The 16,732-nt window shown below is 49.8% G+C and overlaps 8 protein-coding genes across 8 annotated transcripts; 4 read left to right on the top strand and 4 right to left on the bottom strand.

Annotated features, from left to right (window-relative positions):
• Positions 1–83: 83 nt before the first annotated feature.
• Positions 84–2,429, top strand: F5B22DRAFT_456574 (UPF0052 domain protein). The gene is made up of 5 exons (XM_047972015.1): positions 84–159; positions 224–471; positions 674–691; positions 812–1,094; positions 1,226–2,429. Exons 2-5 carry the CDS (start codon positions 291–293, stop codon positions 2,223–2,225), a joined length of 1,482 nt encoding a protein of 493 aa, XP_047826576.1. The 5' UTR covers positions 84–159; positions 224–290; the 3' UTR covers positions 2,226–2,429.
• On the bottom strand, positions 2,429–3,960 carry F5B22DRAFT_456588 (malate dehydrogenase). The gene is made up of 3 exons (XM_047972016.1): positions 3,802–3,960; positions 3,582–3,699; positions 2,429–3,471 (listed from the first exon to the last, which is right to left on the bottom strand). Exons 1-3 carry the CDS (start codon positions 3,865–3,867, stop codon positions 2,633–2,635), a joined length of 1,023 nt encoding a protein of 340 aa, XP_047826575.1. The 5' UTR covers positions 3,868–3,960; the 3' UTR covers positions 2,429–2,632.
• A 563-nt stretch (positions 3,961–4,523) lies between these two features.
• F5B22DRAFT_624537 (periplasmic binding protein-like II) lies at positions 4,524–6,380 on the bottom strand. Its single transcript, XM_047976130.1, has 2 exons — positions 4,991–6,380; positions 4,524–4,644 (listed from the first exon to the last, which is right to left on the bottom strand). The coding sequence occupies exon 1, from the start codon at positions 6,004–6,006 to the stop codon at positions 5,056–5,058; it is 951 nt and encodes a 316-aa protein (XP_047826574.1). The 5' UTR covers positions 6,007–6,380; the 3' UTR covers positions 4,524–4,644; positions 4,991–5,055.
• A 983-nt stretch (positions 6,381–7,363) lies between these two features.
• On the top strand, positions 7,364–7,981 carry F5B22DRAFT_650895 (uncharacterized protein; the record flags this gene model as incomplete). The annotated part of the gene is made up of 2 exons (XM_047979380.1): positions 7,364–7,450; positions 7,508–7,981. The coding sequence occupies 2 exons, from the start codon at positions 7,364–7,366 to the stop codon at positions 7,979–7,981; spliced, it is 561 nt and encodes a 186-aa protein (XP_047826573.1).
• A 286-nt stretch (positions 7,982–8,267) lies between these two features.
• On the top strand, positions 8,268–10,168 carry F5B22DRAFT_456441 (uncharacterized protein). The gene is made up of 2 exons (XM_047972014.1): positions 8,268–8,436; positions 8,525–10,168. Exon 2 carries the CDS (start codon positions 8,692–8,694, stop codon positions 9,907–9,909), a length of 1,218 nt encoding a protein of 405 aa, XP_047826572.1. The 5' UTR covers positions 8,268–8,436; positions 8,525–8,691; the 3' UTR covers positions 9,910–10,168.
• A 352-nt stretch (positions 10,169–10,520) lies between these two features.
• F5B22DRAFT_650893 (ankyrin repeat protein) lies at positions 10,521–12,223 on the bottom strand (the record flags this gene model as incomplete). The annotated part of the gene is made up of 6 exons (XM_047979379.1): positions 10,521–10,710; positions 10,777–11,086; positions 11,149–11,311; positions 11,373–11,568; positions 11,624–11,732; positions 11,872–12,223. The coding sequence occupies 6 exons, from the start codon at positions 12,221–12,223 to the stop codon at positions 10,521–10,523; spliced, it is 1,320 nt and encodes a 439-aa protein (XP_047826571.1).
• A 1,040-nt stretch (positions 12,224–13,263) lies between these two features.
• F5B22DRAFT_456239 (uncharacterized protein) lies at positions 13,264–14,530 on the bottom strand. Its single transcript, XM_047972012.1, has 2 exons — positions 14,327–14,530; positions 13,264–14,231 (listed from the first exon to the last, which is right to left on the bottom strand). The coding sequence occupies exons 1-2, from the start codon at positions 14,406–14,408 to the stop codon at positions 13,609–13,611; spliced, it is 705 nt and encodes a 234-aa protein (XP_047826570.1). The 5' UTR covers positions 14,409–14,530; the 3' UTR covers positions 13,264–13,608.
• Positions 14,531–15,086: 556 nt separating this feature from the next.
• On the top strand, positions 15,087–16,729 carry F5B22DRAFT_456338 (uncharacterized protein). Its single transcript, XM_047972013.1, has 5 exons — positions 15,087–15,094; positions 15,285–15,714; positions 15,774–15,902; positions 15,980–16,116; positions 16,187–16,729. The coding sequence occupies exons 2-5, from the start codon at positions 15,429–15,431 to the stop codon at positions 16,490–16,492; spliced, it is 858 nt and encodes a 285-aa protein (XP_047826569.1). The 5' UTR covers positions 15,087–15,094; positions 15,285–15,428; the 3' UTR covers positions 16,493–16,729.
• The last annotated feature ends 3 nt before the right edge of the window (positions 16,730–16,732 follow it).

The raw sequence follows: 16,732 nt of genomic DNA, 5'->3' as shown, positions 1-16,732 counted from the left end.
ATATCAGATTCTGCTTACGTAATCAACCTGGTATGACCTTACGTAACCCTCTTGGGAAACAAGGATGGTAATAACCTTGAGTTGAAACATCCATCATCCACACGGATAACAACACCGGAATCAACGCAAGGTTAAGCTATCCGCCCCGGAGTAGCAAAGGTAGGTAATTGGTCACCTGTTTAGATACGTAGAATTAGAACATTGCCTGCTTACTTGCGTGCAGCTAGCTCAATTTAATTGTCTATCTCCTCTATTCTCCGAGTTACAAGGAGAAAAGCAAAAAAGAAGAAATGGATGCCGTCAAGCCATTGCGCGGCATCGTAGTCTTCGGAGGCGGGACTGCGACGAATAGTCTCGTCGATGTCTTTGAGAATCTGAGGCGTAGCAGGAATTGTGAGCTGCAATATGTCATACCCATCAGCGATAATGGTGGCAGTTCGTCGGAGTTGATTCGTGTTTTCGGAGGGCCAGGTAGGAACGGGCTTTTTCTTCTTTTTCTTCTTCATTTTTGTTGTTTATTGAGTTGTTGGACAGCTTACTTGCTCGAAGTCTCGTATCCTTTCTCACGGACGCCTATTGACACACGGTGATGTGATGGACGAAGGTCTCATTTGCTTTATCATATTCGCATTCTTCATTCTATAATGCACTGTAACTGACAATTCTATGATAGGTATTGGTGATGTGCGCAGTAGGTTCTTTCGCTCAAGATTACTCATATTCACATGTTGCCATCCATACTTTGACTCAACCTCATCTTGAGCATATCGTCAAACACGAACCATGGCACAGGCTCACCACTAGAAAACAGGCCGTCTAGTTCGTCTGATCCCCCCCGCAGACACGGACGCGGAAAGAGTCGCTCTCAAGTCTATCTTCAATCACCGTCTCTCCGCGGACCCGAACGCGGCTCGCTCGGAATGGCTGGACATAGTCGAGGGTCGCCACGAGTTGTGGGCTGACATGTCCAGCGAAAAGCGCGAACTCATCCGTTCTATATTTAATCACATGAACATGGAAATTGTGAAGCGTGCGAGACCGAGCTCTGTTTTCAATTTTGCTAAGGCTAGTATTGGGAATCTGTTTCTGACGGGGTAAGTTGTCATTTTTTTTTTTTCCACTTGCGCGTTTCCCTATCTTTTCGTCTCTTCTTCCGAATGGCTTCATCTCCGTCCTCATAGAAGTAACTTGCAAGAGCAATGCAGTCCTCTAATGTGTGGACCAGTGCGCGACTCTTCACAGGGTCTCTCGAATCGGCCATCTACCTTCTGTCAACAATCTGCGCAGTTCCATCAACAGTGGCCGCCCTACCAGCCATCAACAGTAACTTCACGCACCACATCAGCGCAGGATTAGAAGACGGATCTCAGATCACAGGACAGAACGCAATATCCCATCCCTCGGCCCCGACGAGCCTGCCCGACATAGCAACGGTGACAGCAGAGTCACCATCCACATTGCCTTTTGATCCCCTTTCTAAACGTGATTCCAACTTCTCACCTTCACCTTTACCGAACCCCTTCCAGGACCGCCTCCGCGAAACAGAAGCCCACGACCGCATCGAAGACGCCACGCTGCCCGGATCCCTCCCGTCCCTCCGCAAGCCATACCTCTCCTTCACCAAAGAAGGGTCCCCGCACACCAACGACTTACCAAGTCGCATCTCCCGCATCTGGTACATCAATCCCTACGGCCACGAGATCTACCCCGTCGCCAACCCGAAAGTCGTCACGGCCATATCGCGCTCCATTAGCGTGATATACAGCATCGGCTCGCTGTACACGTCGCTCATACCTAGTCTAGTGCTACGAGGCGTTGGCCGTGCCATCGCCGCCTTGTCGCCTATGCACCAGAAGATCCTGATTTTGAATTCTACGTTGGACAGGGAGACGGGACCGAGCGGCGGTCCGCTTACGGCTACGGATTTCGTGCGTGCTATTGCTCGGGCGTGTGCTGAGACCCAGGGTGCTGCAGATGCGATAGGAGGGAGCGTGGATGGCCAAGTAAGGAGATATGTGACACATCTTCTGTATCTCGAGGGCGAAGGCGTGCCCAAGGTAAACAAGACCGAGCTTGCTGCGCTAGGGGTTGACTGTATCCGCGTCTACGGGCGCAGAGTAGACGGCATGTTGTGCTATGATGAGGCCGGGCTTGTGGGCGCGCTGGAGGCTGTCGTGGGCAAGGCTGAGATGGTTCGGAGCCGGCGGAATACAAGTGGACAGTAGCAGATACTTGTGCGGAAAGTACAATAACCGGATCGATGAATTATCACAAAACATTTTTCTTTTTCTTTTTTAATTCCGATTGAGCAGAGAGTAGGTGGTATCATGTGCATTCCTCTATCATACAGGTTTTCATCAAGCTTGAATCTCGAGATGTGAGCTTGTACTTACTCAAGCTTTACCACGAGGAACAAACATTCATGCCATCATTATTTCCCCGGGCAAAGCCATAGAGTTTCCATGGCTAAATAGTCACGGTAGCCAGGTCGTTACATCCAGAAAACACCCGGCCACCGAACCCATAAACCATTTTCTTTTCCCAATTTTTTTAAATTTCACGAAGTTTCTATCTCAGGAGACGCCCCGCTATAATGCTGTTGCTTCTCTAAAGTTTACATGAAATTTGAAATTTATTTGGCGGGGTTGGCGGCAACGAAGGAGACACCCTTGGCAATGTTCTTCTTCAGGTCAACCAGGCAGGCCTCCAGGAGCTTCTCCTCAGCGGCGTCAACATCGCCGACGGGGAAGATCTTCTCGACACCGTTGGGGCCGAGCTCGACCTTGGAAGCAAAGAAATCGATGCCCTGGTCCTTGTACAGCGGGCTGTCGATGAAAGAGGGCTCAACAACACCCTTCTCGCCCTGGGCGGCACGGAGAACGGCATCGGTCATGCGGGCACCGGCCATGGCCATGGAGAGAGTGGCAGAGCCAGCGCCGTCCTTGGCCTTGACGACCTCGTCACCACCGAACTGGACCCGGTTGACGAGCTTGTCGTTGGAGGACAGGTCGGGGTGCTTGCTCTGGCTGAAGAGGGGGACGATGGTGACGCCCGAGTGACCACCGACGACGGTGATGTTCTCGTCCTTGGGGTCAGTGCCCTTAATCTCGCTGACGAAGCGGCTAGCACGGACAACGTCGAGGGTGGTGACACCGAAGAGGCGCTTGGGGTTGTAGACGCCACGGGCCTTGAAGACCTCGGCGCAGATGGGGACGGTCGAGTTGACGGGGTTGGCGATGATGAGCAGGTTGGCCTCAGGGCAGGATTCGGCGGCGGCCTTGGCGAGATCGCGGACGATAGAGGCGTTGGTGTTGAAGAGATCGTCACGGGTCATGCCGGGCTTGCGAGGGACACCAGCGGGGATGACGACGACGTCGCTGCCCTTGAGGGCGGAGGCGAGGCCCTCGGGGGTGGGCTCGTAGCCGGTGACGGTGCTCTTGGTGTTGACGTGCGAGACATCAGCGGCGACACCTGCACGGCGGAGAGGCTCGTTAGATAGAAAAAGGAGGCAAAAAGTGAAAGAAAAGGGAAATGTGACACCAATTGAGGTTAATGGCTGAGGGTATGATTGCCGTACGTACCGGGACCTCCACGGATATCGTAGAGAGCGAGCTCGGTGACTCTGGGGTTCATCTTCAAGAGAAGAGACAGAGGCTGACCGATACCACCGGCAGCACCGAGAACGGTGACCTTGGAGAGCTGTCTCGGAAGTCAGCAATCGAGTCGATCTAGTGATGTGAAGTGGAAGGGTGGAGTGGAAGGGTGAAGTGGAGGGGGACATTGGCAGGATGAGCGACTTACGTTGCGGGCTGAGGCCGAGAAAGCGCGGCGCTGACCGGCAGCGAAAACAGCTCGTGCAGCGAACATAGTGACGAAATGCTACCTGTTACGGGAAGAGAAGAGATAACAATTGTAAATGAACGATGGAAGAATGGCTCGAGGGTGGTCGCGGGCCGGTAGAGAAATGGTGTGGAAAGGGAGGGGGGGGGAGGGAAGAGGGAAGTTGAGGGTTTAGTTGATGGTAGTCGAGGATATAAATCGGTGAAGTTTTACATGTACCTACTTCGTAGAGTGACGCTGCAGGTTGTATTTACGGAATTGTCTGATATGTATCGGTACCTCACGCTCTGCCCGGAGCAAAGGCTCAGATCAGACTCAGATACACGATCACACACCTATAATGTGGTCGAGAGGAAAGTATCCAAGGCTCACTTGTCAGTTAGAGTCCAAGTACCCCTCAAGTACCGGTGCCAATTGCCCTGAGCATGGTGCTGTGTGGGCCCGCCCCAAGCTCCCAGCGGAAGAAAAAAAGACGGGGACTCGGTCAAGAGGATAAGTCTGGATAAGAGGAATCTAGGCCTATTAAAGTCTAGCGTAACGGCTAGCGCCGACAGCACGCTCTCCAGCCATGCTCCAGCCATGCTCCAGCCACATGCTCCAGCCACATGCTCCAGCCACATGCACGGCGCAAATGAAAAGATGAGAATGAAGAATGAAGATGGAGGAAGATGTATGAAGATTCATCTCTCTCGGTTGAGGTGTAACATGTACTACCAGAGATATATGAGTCTTTTGAAATAACAGCAATCCGTAGATACAGCCAAAATGGGCTAGGCCCTCAGATCAGTGTGCAACACCTGAACTGTAAGTATACCATGCTTTCAAGGTTGCGTTAGATATTCACTTGTGATGATGAAGCGCCTGTAGGTACAGTTCATTAGTACGAGTCGGAATCGCATCACTCTACACTGTCCAAGTCGTCTTTTGAAAGACTTCCCAGCCTCGTCGACGCTGCCTACCTAACGTCGCCGACCTTGGGGTTCTCAGCATCGTTGGCTACGGATTTGTTCGGCTTCCCGCTCAGCTCCTCAATCTCCTTGGGTCTCTCAGATAATGGCGCCAGTGAACGCGCGTGATACACACACTAAGAGTATCACCATATAACATGTATGCGAAAATCCCTAGGCTGACAAAGAGATTCCGGGTCAAGGGCCGGCTACTTATGATACTGTACATCACAGTACGCTATTCGCCCCTTTTCGTGCAACATGCGTATCAATGTTCTTCGAGCAGCAAAGCATCCGCTAGTAAAGTCCTATCAACAAGATTCTCAAGCAGCTCTCTCGACATGACGGCCCGGCCATCCGCACGCGCGACATACTTGTCCTCTTCGAGAAGGACGTCGACGAGGTCGAGCGGATTCCGCGCCGTCCATCTATGGACGGGCCACACCTCCCTGAACAATGTAGCGTTCGTCTTGACAGCCGCCGCGGCCCTCGCCACCACCTTCTCCGGATCAATGCGGAACACGTCTTCGGCCTTTACGAGCGCCGCAACGAATGCTACTATCTCCTTACGTTTTGCTGCATCAGCTAGCTTCTCAGCGGTAGTCGCGAGGTTATAGATCTCGCGGTAGATCGTCTGCTCAAACATGATGGCGTCGGCGCCAATGGCCTCGGCACCTAGCTGCACGCTTGGCTCCCACATGCCGATGGCGTCGATGGCGCCGCGCTTCAGCATGGCTGGGAACGTGCCGGAGCCACACGGCTCCTTTAAACAAGCAACCCCCGGTACGATAGTGTAGTCGGACGGGGCTAGGCCGACTGTCGCGAGAAGTGTCCGCACAAAATACTCAGACGACGTCGAAGCGAACGCGCCGATCCGCTTTCCCTTCAGGTCTTCGAGTTTCTCAATGCCCTTCTTCTTGCTCGCAACGATCCGATAGTAGACTTCCACCGTCGTGAGGATTGTTCGAAGGTTCTTGTGTGAGGCGTATTGGCGAAGAAGCTGGGTTTCGGAATTGGCGCCTATGTCAACGCTGGGGTCGCTGAACAAGCTTGGGATCCCGCCGTTGACAATGGAAACGGTTCCATTGTAGTAGTCTTCCTTAGCGATAATCTCGGGCGTCCATTCGAGGACTATAAGACTGCTTGCCACTTTGAGGGCTGCCAGGCTGGGCGTCGCGAGCAGCAGCACCATACACCAAAATATGGGAGATGAATGCATCGTCCTCGTCGTCTTTCCTTACGAATTTAGTTGTCCTAGCATACTAGCCTTGTAAAAAGTCGACCGTGTCACTAGCAACCAAGAACTACTTTTCAGTGATACGATGGCCGGGGTTTTAAAGGGAAGCATGTGCAGCGAGCACCCCCGGGCGCTCTCGGGTATGCTTCGTTCAAGACAGAGTCATTGCATTTCCGTCCGAACGAATAAGAGAGGCTACATGAGATGGGTGAATCGATTCGCGCTTTTTACCGGTGTCACACCCGTAGGGAAATGGAGTGCTGCAAACACACCACGCCGCAAGCCAAATATATAAGCCCCCGCGGCATGGAATATAAAGATGCCAATTCTGCCTATTTGCTACTTTCTACGATATTATAGGCCAACTTAATGGTAGTATTGCAACAGCGAAGTGTGATGAAAAGTAAACACACTTCTCTTATACACATTCCCAAGTTAAGACGATAGTAGAGAGAGGCGACAATAACAAGTATACAATGCTCTCTCTGCTGACTAGGTTTAGCAGAGTAATTGGTCCTACTAATCGTAGATGTGAATGCGGGAGTATTAAACCGATTTTCTATCCCTATTGTACGGGCAAGTACCCTAAGGCGCGTCTTGTATGGCTTCGCCTGGCATCGCCGTCTTAAGATGTCGTGTGCGTTCGGCATTGCTACTGAACCGCGGCTGGACCCTAACCAAAAACAGCTACGGCCCCAGCGTTTGAAGGCTGCAAGAACCAGCCAGGGGTTTTAAAAACCAACGTACTTAGTAAGCTATTCCTTGATCTTCAGAGCACTTCATCGCTGTTGGGTCGTTGAGTTTAGATAGTCACTAGACTAAGCCGGGGTAGAATCCTTCTTGTGATGTTTATCTAGCGGCAGCAGGGGTTTCCCAGGTAGTTTACACCATGGAGCTTGGTCATGTAATACAAGAGGGCCGTAGGTTGTTTGAGTTGAGATTGTACAATTTCGAAATGGACTGTTTATGATAATTTGCAGTAGACAGTGAGTCGTACAATAGTTCTACAATTGTCTATAAACCCCAGGCCGTGTAATCCTCCAATTAACAGTTCTGGAGAATGAGCCCCGGCCTGCCTAGGTAATGGTTACATTATTCGTTCCAACTTCCACTACTTTGGTTGTTGACGAACTGCGTGTTCCGTAAGGAATTGAGCTGCAATTAATCCTATTTGACAGATTCGGTAAATGCGTATCATGATGAATCACGCACAGTTGCCCCTGGTCTAGGCTTCAGCCCCGGGGCTAGAAGAAAGTCAATGGATATAAGAATACCTTTTCTCTGCCAGTAGTCTCGAAACTTCACGTCCCTTATTGTAGCGTCTTCGCCAACAACAGTCATGTACACCACTAAGACTCTCGGTTTCTTGGTCGCCATTGGTGCGGGTACGTCCGTCGCCCAGCAATTTACCCCAGCTCCAACTTGTGTCCAGTTCGCGGCAGATCTTATAGGACCCGCCCCTACGGCTCCTGACGTGATCTAGTCTTTCTTGGATACACACGAAACATCTACTCTCGCGCCCGGTGGTATCCTAAGGGACCCTGAAGCCTATGTATCGGAGCTCTGCGGCCTAGCAGTTGATCTACCCCAGTCGGCATTGTCCGACTTCTCAGGCTGGGGCCCTTCGCTCCTCAGTTTCGCCGGCGAGAGGATCGCGACGTATGATCAGGTCGTTACCGAGTGCATTACCACCGGAACGGCCGCTTCTTCTATCACTAGCTACCTCCACTATATCGTGTCAAACCCTGAGAGCCTATGTCAACCTACCGCTACCCCGACTGGAGGTAACGGCACGGCATCCGTTACAATTACACCTTACCCGACTGCTACACCAACCGGCAATAATACCAACCCCCGAACAACATCAATACCTGTGGCGGCCGCCGCTAGACCTACCGAAGTCCTAGTCGGTGCTACCGCTATGGGCGGTGTCATCGCTGCCGCGATCTTGCTATAATGTACACAACTTAGCTGCTGGTTGAACCTCCCCAAAGGACCATGTTGAAGGCAATATGCCAAATGAAATCAAATAATGATTCAACCCAATTTCTCTTTGGTGAATGCTTGAAGCTGTCCCTGCATGATAAAATACATGCCGCTTACAATGATAGAGTCGAGTCGTACTTGTGCGCTAAGACCGCCAAGCTGGAACTAAACTATCTCCAGCAAGTACAGAACAGAACAGAGCGCATACGGTGACCTAATATGCAGATAGAATTAGGCAGCAGCTTTCAGAAAAGCTCAAAGTGAAAGCAATACAGCGGTACTGCCAGTAAGTATATTGGAGCCCTGAGGCAGTAAGGAGATTGTGCTGCTACCAACCGGAATGACCGAGTCCGACAGAATGTGTCTCAATATGGTGGAGCAATGCATAATTTGAACGAGAAGAAGGGACACGAATGTCAGCTTTACGTCGGTAACTAGTTTCCTCTCCTAGGACCCTAGGACCGACTCAATGGTCAAGACAACATACACCTTATAGCAACTAATGAGATGGCAGATAATTGGCTAATACAGTATCCGTGGTTTCTGACGTAGCCGTTCACAGTGGGTTGAGTGTATGATATCGAGCGGCGCGGCCAAAATCCTTGGAACCTCAATTGCCATGGCAAAAAGCCAACATCTTGTTCACGCTAGTTTGCCGTTTATTGTCCCCTCGTCAATCAAATGGCGCCTAGAAGCATGACGAGACGGGCGCATTATAAGTCACGAAAGGGCTGTCGCCAATGCAAGCAGAGGCATGTTAAATGCGACGAGCAACGACCCGGTTGTTTCCAGTGCTCAATGACGGCGCGCTCATGTTCGTTTGTGACCGTAAGCAGCACCAACGGCGACGTGCCGGAGCACATCTCGCCTCTGGCCTCATCGATCGATCCTCCACCAAAGTTATCCCCGGTCGCGCCGTCATATGCCAGCAGTCCAGCTAGTTCTCAGAATCCGGGTGTGCAAGAGGTGCCCCAGCAAATTTTCAATCTCAACCACTTAGCACTACTTCATCATGTCGAGCACAACTTATTACAAGAAGACTTTGTCGTTGGCAAGGAAAATTCCCACCAGCTGTCGCGCCTGATAGTAACGTCTGCGCTGACTGCGCCCTATCTGATGGACGCAGTTCTGGCTTTCGCTGCTCTGCATCTCAGTGTACTCGCTTTACATCCCGCCAAGCAACATCACTACCGCCACCAAGCTGTGCAGCTCCAGACCCGTGCTTTGGCGCTTTACAATGCCACGCGCCCCGAAATCACGGAGGATAATTGCACCTCTCTGCTTCTATACTCATCATTCATCGGTATGCATATGCTCCACGACACAGCTACCTCTCGAGCAGACTTGCCGGAGTTATTGGACAAATTCATCCAATTCGCCGGACTTTATCGCGGCGTGGGTATTGTAACAAGCCACACTTGGCACATTCTTCGAAGGAAATCTGAGTTGAGGGTTATTCTCGACCTGGTAGAAGCCGCTGATATGGTAGAACCACCACCCGAAAACATTTGCGACCATCTTTCAGGTCTACTCACGATGGGTGTGGATAGGCTCAGACCGGCGTCGTCCCAAGCATGCCATGATGCAGTCCAGGCATTGCGGTGGATATTCGATCAGCGTGCAGTTGTACCTGCCCCGATTGGACGCGATCTTGTGCTAGCCTGGCCAGTGCGTATCTCTACTGAGTATTTACAGCTCTTGAGGGAACGGTTACCAGAAGCATTGGTCATAATGGCCTATTGGGCGGTCTTGTTGCACCAGGAACGAGACTTCTGGGTCTTCGGTGAAGGCGGTCGGTTCTTGATCGAGGCCATATCCAAATACCTGGGAGATTATTGGGCTAAGTGGATGGCCATTCCAAAACAGTTGATAGATGCCAATTCCATCCCAAAGACATAGATTTCATACTTAGTGAGAAGGGAAGTCACGAGTTTATCAGAGTTAGAGGAAGATAATTCAAGAGGAGCGTGACACATTGCCCGGCGGGGGTTTTCAGTCTGCTGACGGACGCCTTATCACGGCATACGCTACATTCACCAGCGTACCAGAAGCACCTGGTTGAGCTAACATCTATAACGATTCCCAACTCATTCTACTCAAAATTGATGACACATTCTTCCCCAGCAGGGATGCATAGAAACGTGGTACACGTGGTTTACCGGCTGAAAGCTCCTTTGGCACAAGCAACGCCTTGTAGTCCGGGCGGACGTTAATTTTGTGAGTTCTTGCTCGCCGACTCGGAGTGCCTAGAAAGACGGTGCCCATCGGGGGTTTGGGCTTGATACTTAGCATCATATTGTGTTACCAGTCTCCAGACTTTTAACACAGTTCTGTTGGTTCCATTCTTCTTGCATTTTTTGCCTCTTTCGTCTTCTTCTTTCTCTCGCATTACCCCTTGGTGCTTTAGGCTTTATAGTCAAATATGCCATATTGGTCCTAGACAAGTCAGGTAAGGTATATGACACATATGGCAATATGGCGAACCAGAAAAACAAAGGACTCAGAGTATCTTACCAATCATCCTTAGCCAGAGGTTGTAAAGTCTCCATTACCTCTTGACCTGGGACATATCGGACGAAGCGAACTTTTCCGACGAGGCTATTGTCTCCTAAAGCGTTTGACTTCCTACCCTCGATCACTTCTTGAATTGTACCAAAGAGACACGGGTCATCAGGGTGGCTCAAAAATGTTTCGTGTGATCTAGGGTTATCAATACGTCGGGGACAAACATCAGGAAACGATACTGTAGAGTACTGTCTTACGTACCTCTCATCCGCGCAGTTTTCGCCATACGGAATCTCATAGAGGGCATAGTCACTTAGCACCGGTAGGCTTGACTCACCCCTTTCGTCGACGCTATTTTGGGGTTGCCCCAAATAAGCAAGCTCTTCACCCCGACAGTCCCAATTTTCTTGCAGCATTTGTTCATAGAGAAGAAGCCGAGCTAAACCTTGGGTGTCATTTAGCAGGCGTGCGGGGGATTGGAAGAGCATGGTGTTTATTCGTTCGCGCTCAAGAGGGCCCCAAAACACCTCAAAGTTATGAAGCCGATATTTGCGCAGGCGATTCTCGTAAGCTGATTTGATCTATTCAGACACCAGAATGATATACATATGTCCAGGGCAGGAAATCACGTACCTGGGCCTCGACGGGTCAGGTCAATGAGATTAGTGCGAGTGGCGATCGCGGTGATCCCGCGCGGGTTGGAATATACTTGCGTTCCATCAAAGGCAACGCAAGCACAGTCCACATCGAAGCCGGTCAATATCTCACTAATAGATCTGTATAGTCGGAGGATGATCTAGTAATATGATACTCGTTATCAATGCAAATACTTTCTGGAAGATGTACTTATTCTATACCTGAACCTGGCGAAATGGCCATTTAGGTGATCTAAACGTTATCGCGTTCTTAGACCGCAGTGAATCTCCTTCTCCAGGACATAAGTTTTGGTTCCTTCGTACCATAGATTCTAACTGAAAGATAAGTGTGATCGCTGCATCCTCATTGTCGAGACCATAGAGAAATATGTCAATATCGCTCTTGCTTGCGATTGTCCTGGAATACTTAGCTTGGTACCTAGCAGGGCCAGAGGAAAGACGAGATTTCTCACTCAAAATAGTTCTCTGGCGAGCAGTTAAGGCATGGATAGTTCACGCCCTTCCGACGAGAGAGCAAAGGAAGCAGCGCAGATGACCCAGCGACCACAATGTTTGACCAATCTAATTTACTCGTGTGATTCTTTAGAAAATTACTGCTATTCGATCTGGCATTCTACGCACCTATATCTGCAAATATGCCTATATCCCACGTGCCGTTATTATCTGGGAGTCCAGAAGAGGATATGTTAAGACAACTGACCATGTGAGAACCCATTGAAGTTTCTCCAATATTCTCCCAGAGATGCTGTAATGGCCAAGGTGGAATCTTCCTCGCGTGCATTGTCCGGCAGTGACATGACATACTTTCCCTTGTCAGCTGTCTCGCGGTCGAGGTTGCGGATTCTGAACGCCTCCTCGCAGCCGTTGTAAATCGGAACCAAGTTCGCAAAGTTGTTAATTGCAGCATCTCCTCTCGCAAAGGCCCTCCTCAGCCAGGCTTCATAAGATAAGTACGGCTGTAGGAGCTTGCGTGCTTCAGTTTGTTGATGATTTGCAAGGTGAGAGAGGAACTGAGAGGGAGGTCTTGGAAGTGGAGGTGGATTGTCGGTCATCATGGGGCTGGTAGTCCGTCGTACTTTTAGGAGAGAGCTACTCGTTTCGCAAGATGGATGGAGGCTTGATGATGACGAGTCGCTTGTCGCCTACATCATCTATAAAGCTGCGCATTTTGCATATATTGCCCAGGCTGCTGCACGAGACTATATATATAACCTTTCCATCAATGATTCAATAGTCATTCATATAGGCTACATCCTTCAAACAAATCATTATTGCAAATACGTAATGTAATCGGAATGAAAGAGAATGATAAAATGTAAGGGCTAGTGCAAGAAGTACATCGCCCGATACACATTAACCTTATTGTAAGGAGGTACCATATCACGCTGGCGCACTCGACGCTGTTTCCTAAACCTTCTCTGATACTACCCAATGCTATGCCACATTGATTATGGTGGGTAGTATAGCAACATGCAGTTTTATCCCCCATTGAATCTGTACGAATGATGGTCTCCAAACCAACGAGAAGTGACTCATATGGTGCTTTTGGGGTAACACGAGCAACCAGATTGCTCAAAGATCATCTTGGAGTACCCAACTGCGAACTCTGAAATTGCCTGCTACAACCAAGATCTGACACCGGCCCCCTTAATCAGGAGAGAAATTTGATTGAGATTTGTACGCCACTCGCTTATTTTAGGACGATTGATCTTCATCACTCTCTAATCCATTCTTTCTCTTTCTTCGTGTATATGTGTGTAAGGAATACCACCCTTCAATGTAGTTACATCCTTTCAATCAAGCTACAAGTCACTATCAAGCCTGCTGAAAAAAAAAAAAAAGATATGGGCATAATAACTGCATCTGCATAAGCCCCCAAGTTTTACGGAGACCCCATCGATTCTGACAGTGACACTGTAGGACGACTACTACTGTTGGAAGACCTAGTGAGCAGACAGCTCGACACCCTTCCATTGACAGGTTATCGGGTACTGCCAGCATTTTTTTAAGAGACGACCTGTTCATAATGCACAGATGAAAAGGCTCATGTGAACCATAAAATAATAGTTGTGGTGGGCTATCCAAAGTCACGTACTGTTGTGAGTTTTTCAAAATGAACCTTAGCACAACATTGTATACCTCGTATATCTAACACTTGAACTACCCAGCGTAACTAGCCGATTCCTAACCGAAGCTCTCCTGAAACAATCGCCTAACGACCGAGTACCACCCTATATATAAACCCATTGCCATCGAAGCTTCACTGATGGCAACAAGACATCGCCGTGGCCCCCACACCGTTTATACCTTAGGACTAACACCAGCAACCGCATCCAGGAAAAAGCACCTTAGAGGGGGGTCTGGCAATTCATTTGTTCCCTACTTGTTGTGAGAAACCGACTATGTCGTTTACTGTGTTCTTCGGGTTTTTTGCGATTTAGGCGACAGGCTCTGCAGCTGCCGATTCGACCGCGCCGTAGCCAAAACCAACACCAACAGTAATAGTTGGCTTGTTGATTACATCGGCGGCTCCAACGTCGCGCTTGGCAGCCTCTGCAGCCTCCGATTCAACTGCTCCGTAGGCAAAGCCAACTCCAACAGTAACAGTCTGTGGGTCAACTGCATCGGCGGCTCCAACGTCGCGCTTGGCAACCTCTGCAGCCGCTGTCTCAACTGCCCCGTAGCCAAAACCAACACCAACGGTAATAGTAGGCTTGTTGATTACATCGGCAGCTCCAACGTCGCGCTTGGCAGCCTCTGCAGCCTCCGATTCAACTGCCCCGTAGGCAAAGCCAACTCCAACTGTGACAGTCTGCGGGTCGACTGCGTCAGCCTCGATGTCGCGCTTGGCAACCTCTGCAGCCGCTGTCTCAACTGCCCCGTAGCCAAAACCAACGCCAACAGTAACAGTTGGCTTGTTGATTACATCGGCAGCCCCAACGTCACGCTTGGCAGCCTCTGCAGCCGCTGTCTCAACTGCCCCGTAGCCAAAACCAACACCAACAGTAACAGTTGGCTTGTTGATTACATCGGCCTCGAGGGCACGCTCTACAACCCCCTCTGTTAGACAGCACAGAACAGAGTCAGCATCAGCTCTTCTTCCCATGGGGGCCCCCGGAAAACATGAAAGTGTATCGGATTTTCTTTAGACTCACCAACAAAATTGGGCAGTTGGTTTAGGGGGAGGCCGATGGCCAATGCGGCGAGCGCAACGAGCATGAGATTCGGGTTCATCATCTTGAATATATTGTCGTGAACGGTTCAACTCGCGAGAATTCAGTGAGGATATATCGAGATGTCTTGCTGCTCGGTGTCTTTGTGCTTCAGAGATGAATGAACATCCAGATGCGCAGACGTCCTGCTTCTTATAGCGCAAACCACATCATCATTCTTACACAATCTTGCGATTCTGGCTTCATCACACCCAACAAGTTTCGTTATCGTCACGGCTCTTTTGCGACATCGGCGTGCGTTACATGGTATGAGGGATTATTGTCTCGCCCAATGCAATGTGCTTTCGAGAGTTACGGTCTCCGGCGGCGGTTGCGTGGATCAAGGCCTCTCCAATTGTATATCCAACCTCTCGGGTCGGGCAGTGTATCTCTTCAGCTTCGCCCAGGATTGGCAGGTGAAAGAGTCGTCACCACGATCCGACGACAACACTTCAGTCACGCGCATACGGAATATAGTGATGTCCTGCATCATGGGAGGGGCTGCTTCGCGCCGGGGGTGATTCTAGATCTTGTATTCAGGATGTCATGACAGATAATGTCGAGGTAAGTACTTATTCGGACAGCTCAAATTCAGCTCCATCGATATAGAATATGCAGGATAGATTCTACTCGGATGATGTTGGGTGAGGAAGTCCTTCGTTGATGCCATAGAGGGAATGGACTAGTATTTAAGAACCCAATACGATAAGGGTAAGTTACCTGTAGATCCCTTTCACCTGCCTAACGAGGACGTTGTAGGACCTTTAGCTCAGCTGCATCGGAGATAGCACAATAGGACAACCGGAGAGCGAACATCTTCTTCGAACCATATCACTACATTTCCATCATGATAGGTTATGCAGCTTATTAGTGTACTGGCGCTGAAGAATGGAGATGTTAGATTGCGCTGATGGGGAGAATTCATATGTACTCTCCTCTGGTGTGTTGGACAATGTAGCAAAAGTGACGACAAGAGTTATAAGCAACCTCGATCAATGGAGAAAAGCATCCTTTCTTCTTTTCCATATTATTTTTCTCTTCCACTATGCTGGGAAAGTTTCGTCTTAGCTATCAACCTCTCGACCCCTCAGGCGATTCAATCTCCTCCAGCGTGGATGAGGAGCGACGCCATTTCATAGAACAACAGGAGCCATGTTGTAAGAAATGCGCGCTGTCCTCAGACCCCTCCTCGAGGCGTTGGAGCTATATTTCCCTCTTCTCTTTACTTCTTCCTTGGGCGCTGTTAGCCTTGATTAGTTCGGCATCTTTGTTTTGTCTCTTATTCAGACACCCTGGTGAAGTAGAATGTGCCCGAATGCTTAGCGCAGCTTGTAAGCATATAGATAATCCCCAATGATGAGCGGTTTGGCTAACTCTAGGCTCCACTCAGCTCCAGCTCTAGAAAGCAGTGCTATCCAGTATCATGACGCTACATTCCATAACGCTTTTGGGTTGGAAACGGAATACCAAGGACTCCCAACACCAGAATTGGAGTTACGATGGGGCGCTCTATGGATGCGTAGGTTCATATGATACTGGTAGCCATCGTCTCTATTGGTTGGATAATGAATGCTGACATAGAGAACATACTTTTAGGGGGGATGATTGAAGTATCAAAGAATGTCGTTGAGAAGCTGAATAAATCGACTGAGAACCTCAAGCCAGTCGTCAGTGACGATCCAGCCCGAGGATATGCTGGTGTCCTCGAGGTTTTCCATCACCTCCATTGCCTGGTACGGAAGTCCCATATGATGCGTATATCTCAGTGAGTGGTGAGCTGACAGGTCGGGTGTTACTTACTAGAACCAAATTCGTCAGTTTACTTGGAAGGACCACTACGAAACGCACATGGCTGAATGGGTACAAGAGCACCCATGGATAATTGATCTCAATGTCACAAATCCCCAAAGCGATATGGATAGAAAACACGTCGATCACTGTATCGAGGCGCTCCGTCTGCAGCTCATGTGCGCCGCTGACGTGACGCCAGTGCTGCTCCGGCCGGACCCGGATTTGGGCGTGAAAGCGGACTTTGACGTACACCACAGGTGCCGTGATTGGGATCTGATAACAAACTGGCAGGATAATCATAAGATAGAGCTACAGTAGATGGGTGCGTGGTGAAAACATGCCCCCACCTATCAATTTGACACACTGCCCGCTTTCGCCTGTTGGTTTTGCTGCCTAATCGCTCGTTGAGTCTGCACATGAATTAGGTTTCTGTGACGTCGCATTCAAGAGAGGAGATTTATATAAAGATGTAAGGCATGGCTCTACTTTTATGGCTTCTCCTGGGTATCTGTTCGTCAAGTGACAAGTTTCACATATATCACGATACTTTATTCCTGA

The sequence above is a fragment of the Xylaria bambusicola genome (genome assembly GCF_022495145.1).
Source record: "Xylaria bambusicola strain CBS 139988 unplaced genomic scaffold F5B22scaffold_59, whole genome shotgun sequence".
NCBI lineage: Eukaryota > Fungi > Ascomycota > Sordariomycetes > Xylariales > Xylariaceae > Xylaria > Xylaria bambusicola.
This window is presented reverse-complemented; position numbering and strand designations above follow the sequence as displayed.

Excerpts from the sequence above, each read along its gene's own strand:
- F5B22DRAFT_456338 (XM_047972013.1), top strand. The coding sequence starts at position 15,429 with ATGCTGGGAAAGTTTCGTCTTAGCTATCAACCTCTCGACCCCTCAGGC. Across the intron at positions 15,715-15,773 it reads CCGAATGCTTAGCGCAGCTT|CTCCAGCTCTAGAAAGCAGT; the intron begins GTAAGCATATAG and ends GGCTCCACTCAG. Across the intron at positions 15,903-15,979 it reads ATGGGGCGCTCTATGGATGC|GGGGGATGATTGAAGTATCA; the intron begins GTAGGTTCATAT and ends ACATACTTTTAG.
- F5B22DRAFT_456441 (XM_047972014.1), top strand. The coding sequence starts at position 8,692 with ATGGCGCCTAGAAGCATGACGAGACGGGCGCATTATAAGTCACGAAAG.
- F5B22DRAFT_456239 (XM_047972012.1), bottom strand. The coding sequence starts at position 14,408 with ATGATGAACCCGAATCTCATGCTCGTTGCGCTCGCCGCATTGGCCATC. Across the intron at positions 14,232-14,326 it reads CCAACTGCCCAATTTTGTTG|AGGGGGTTGTAGAGCGTGCC; the intron begins GTGAGTCTAAAG and ends GCTGTCTAACAG.
- F5B22DRAFT_456574 (XM_047972015.1), top strand. The coding sequence starts at position 291 with ATGGATGCCGTCAAGCCATTGCGCGGCATCGTAGTCTTCGGAGGCGGG. Across the intron at positions 1,095-1,225 it reads GGGAATCTGTTTCTGACGGG|TGCGCGACTCTTCACAGGGT; the intron begins GTAAGTTGTCAT and ends TGTGTGGACCAG.
- F5B22DRAFT_624537 (XM_047976130.1), bottom strand. The coding sequence starts at position 6,006 with ATGCATTCATCTCCCATATTTTGGTGTATGGTGCTGCTGCTCGCGACG.
- F5B22DRAFT_456588 (XM_047972016.1), bottom strand. The coding sequence starts at position 3,867 with ATGTTCGCTGCACGAGCTGTTTTCGCTGCCGGTCAGCGCCGCGCTTTC. Across the intron at positions 3,700-3,801 it reads TCTCGGCCTCAGCCCGCAAC|CTCTCCAAGGTCACCGTTCT; the intron begins GTAAGTCGCTCA and ends CTTCCGAGACAG. Across the intron at positions 3,472-3,581 it reads CGATATCCGTGGAGGTCCCG|GTGTCGCCGCTGATGTCTCG; the intron begins GTACGTACGGCA and ends TCCGCCGTGCAG.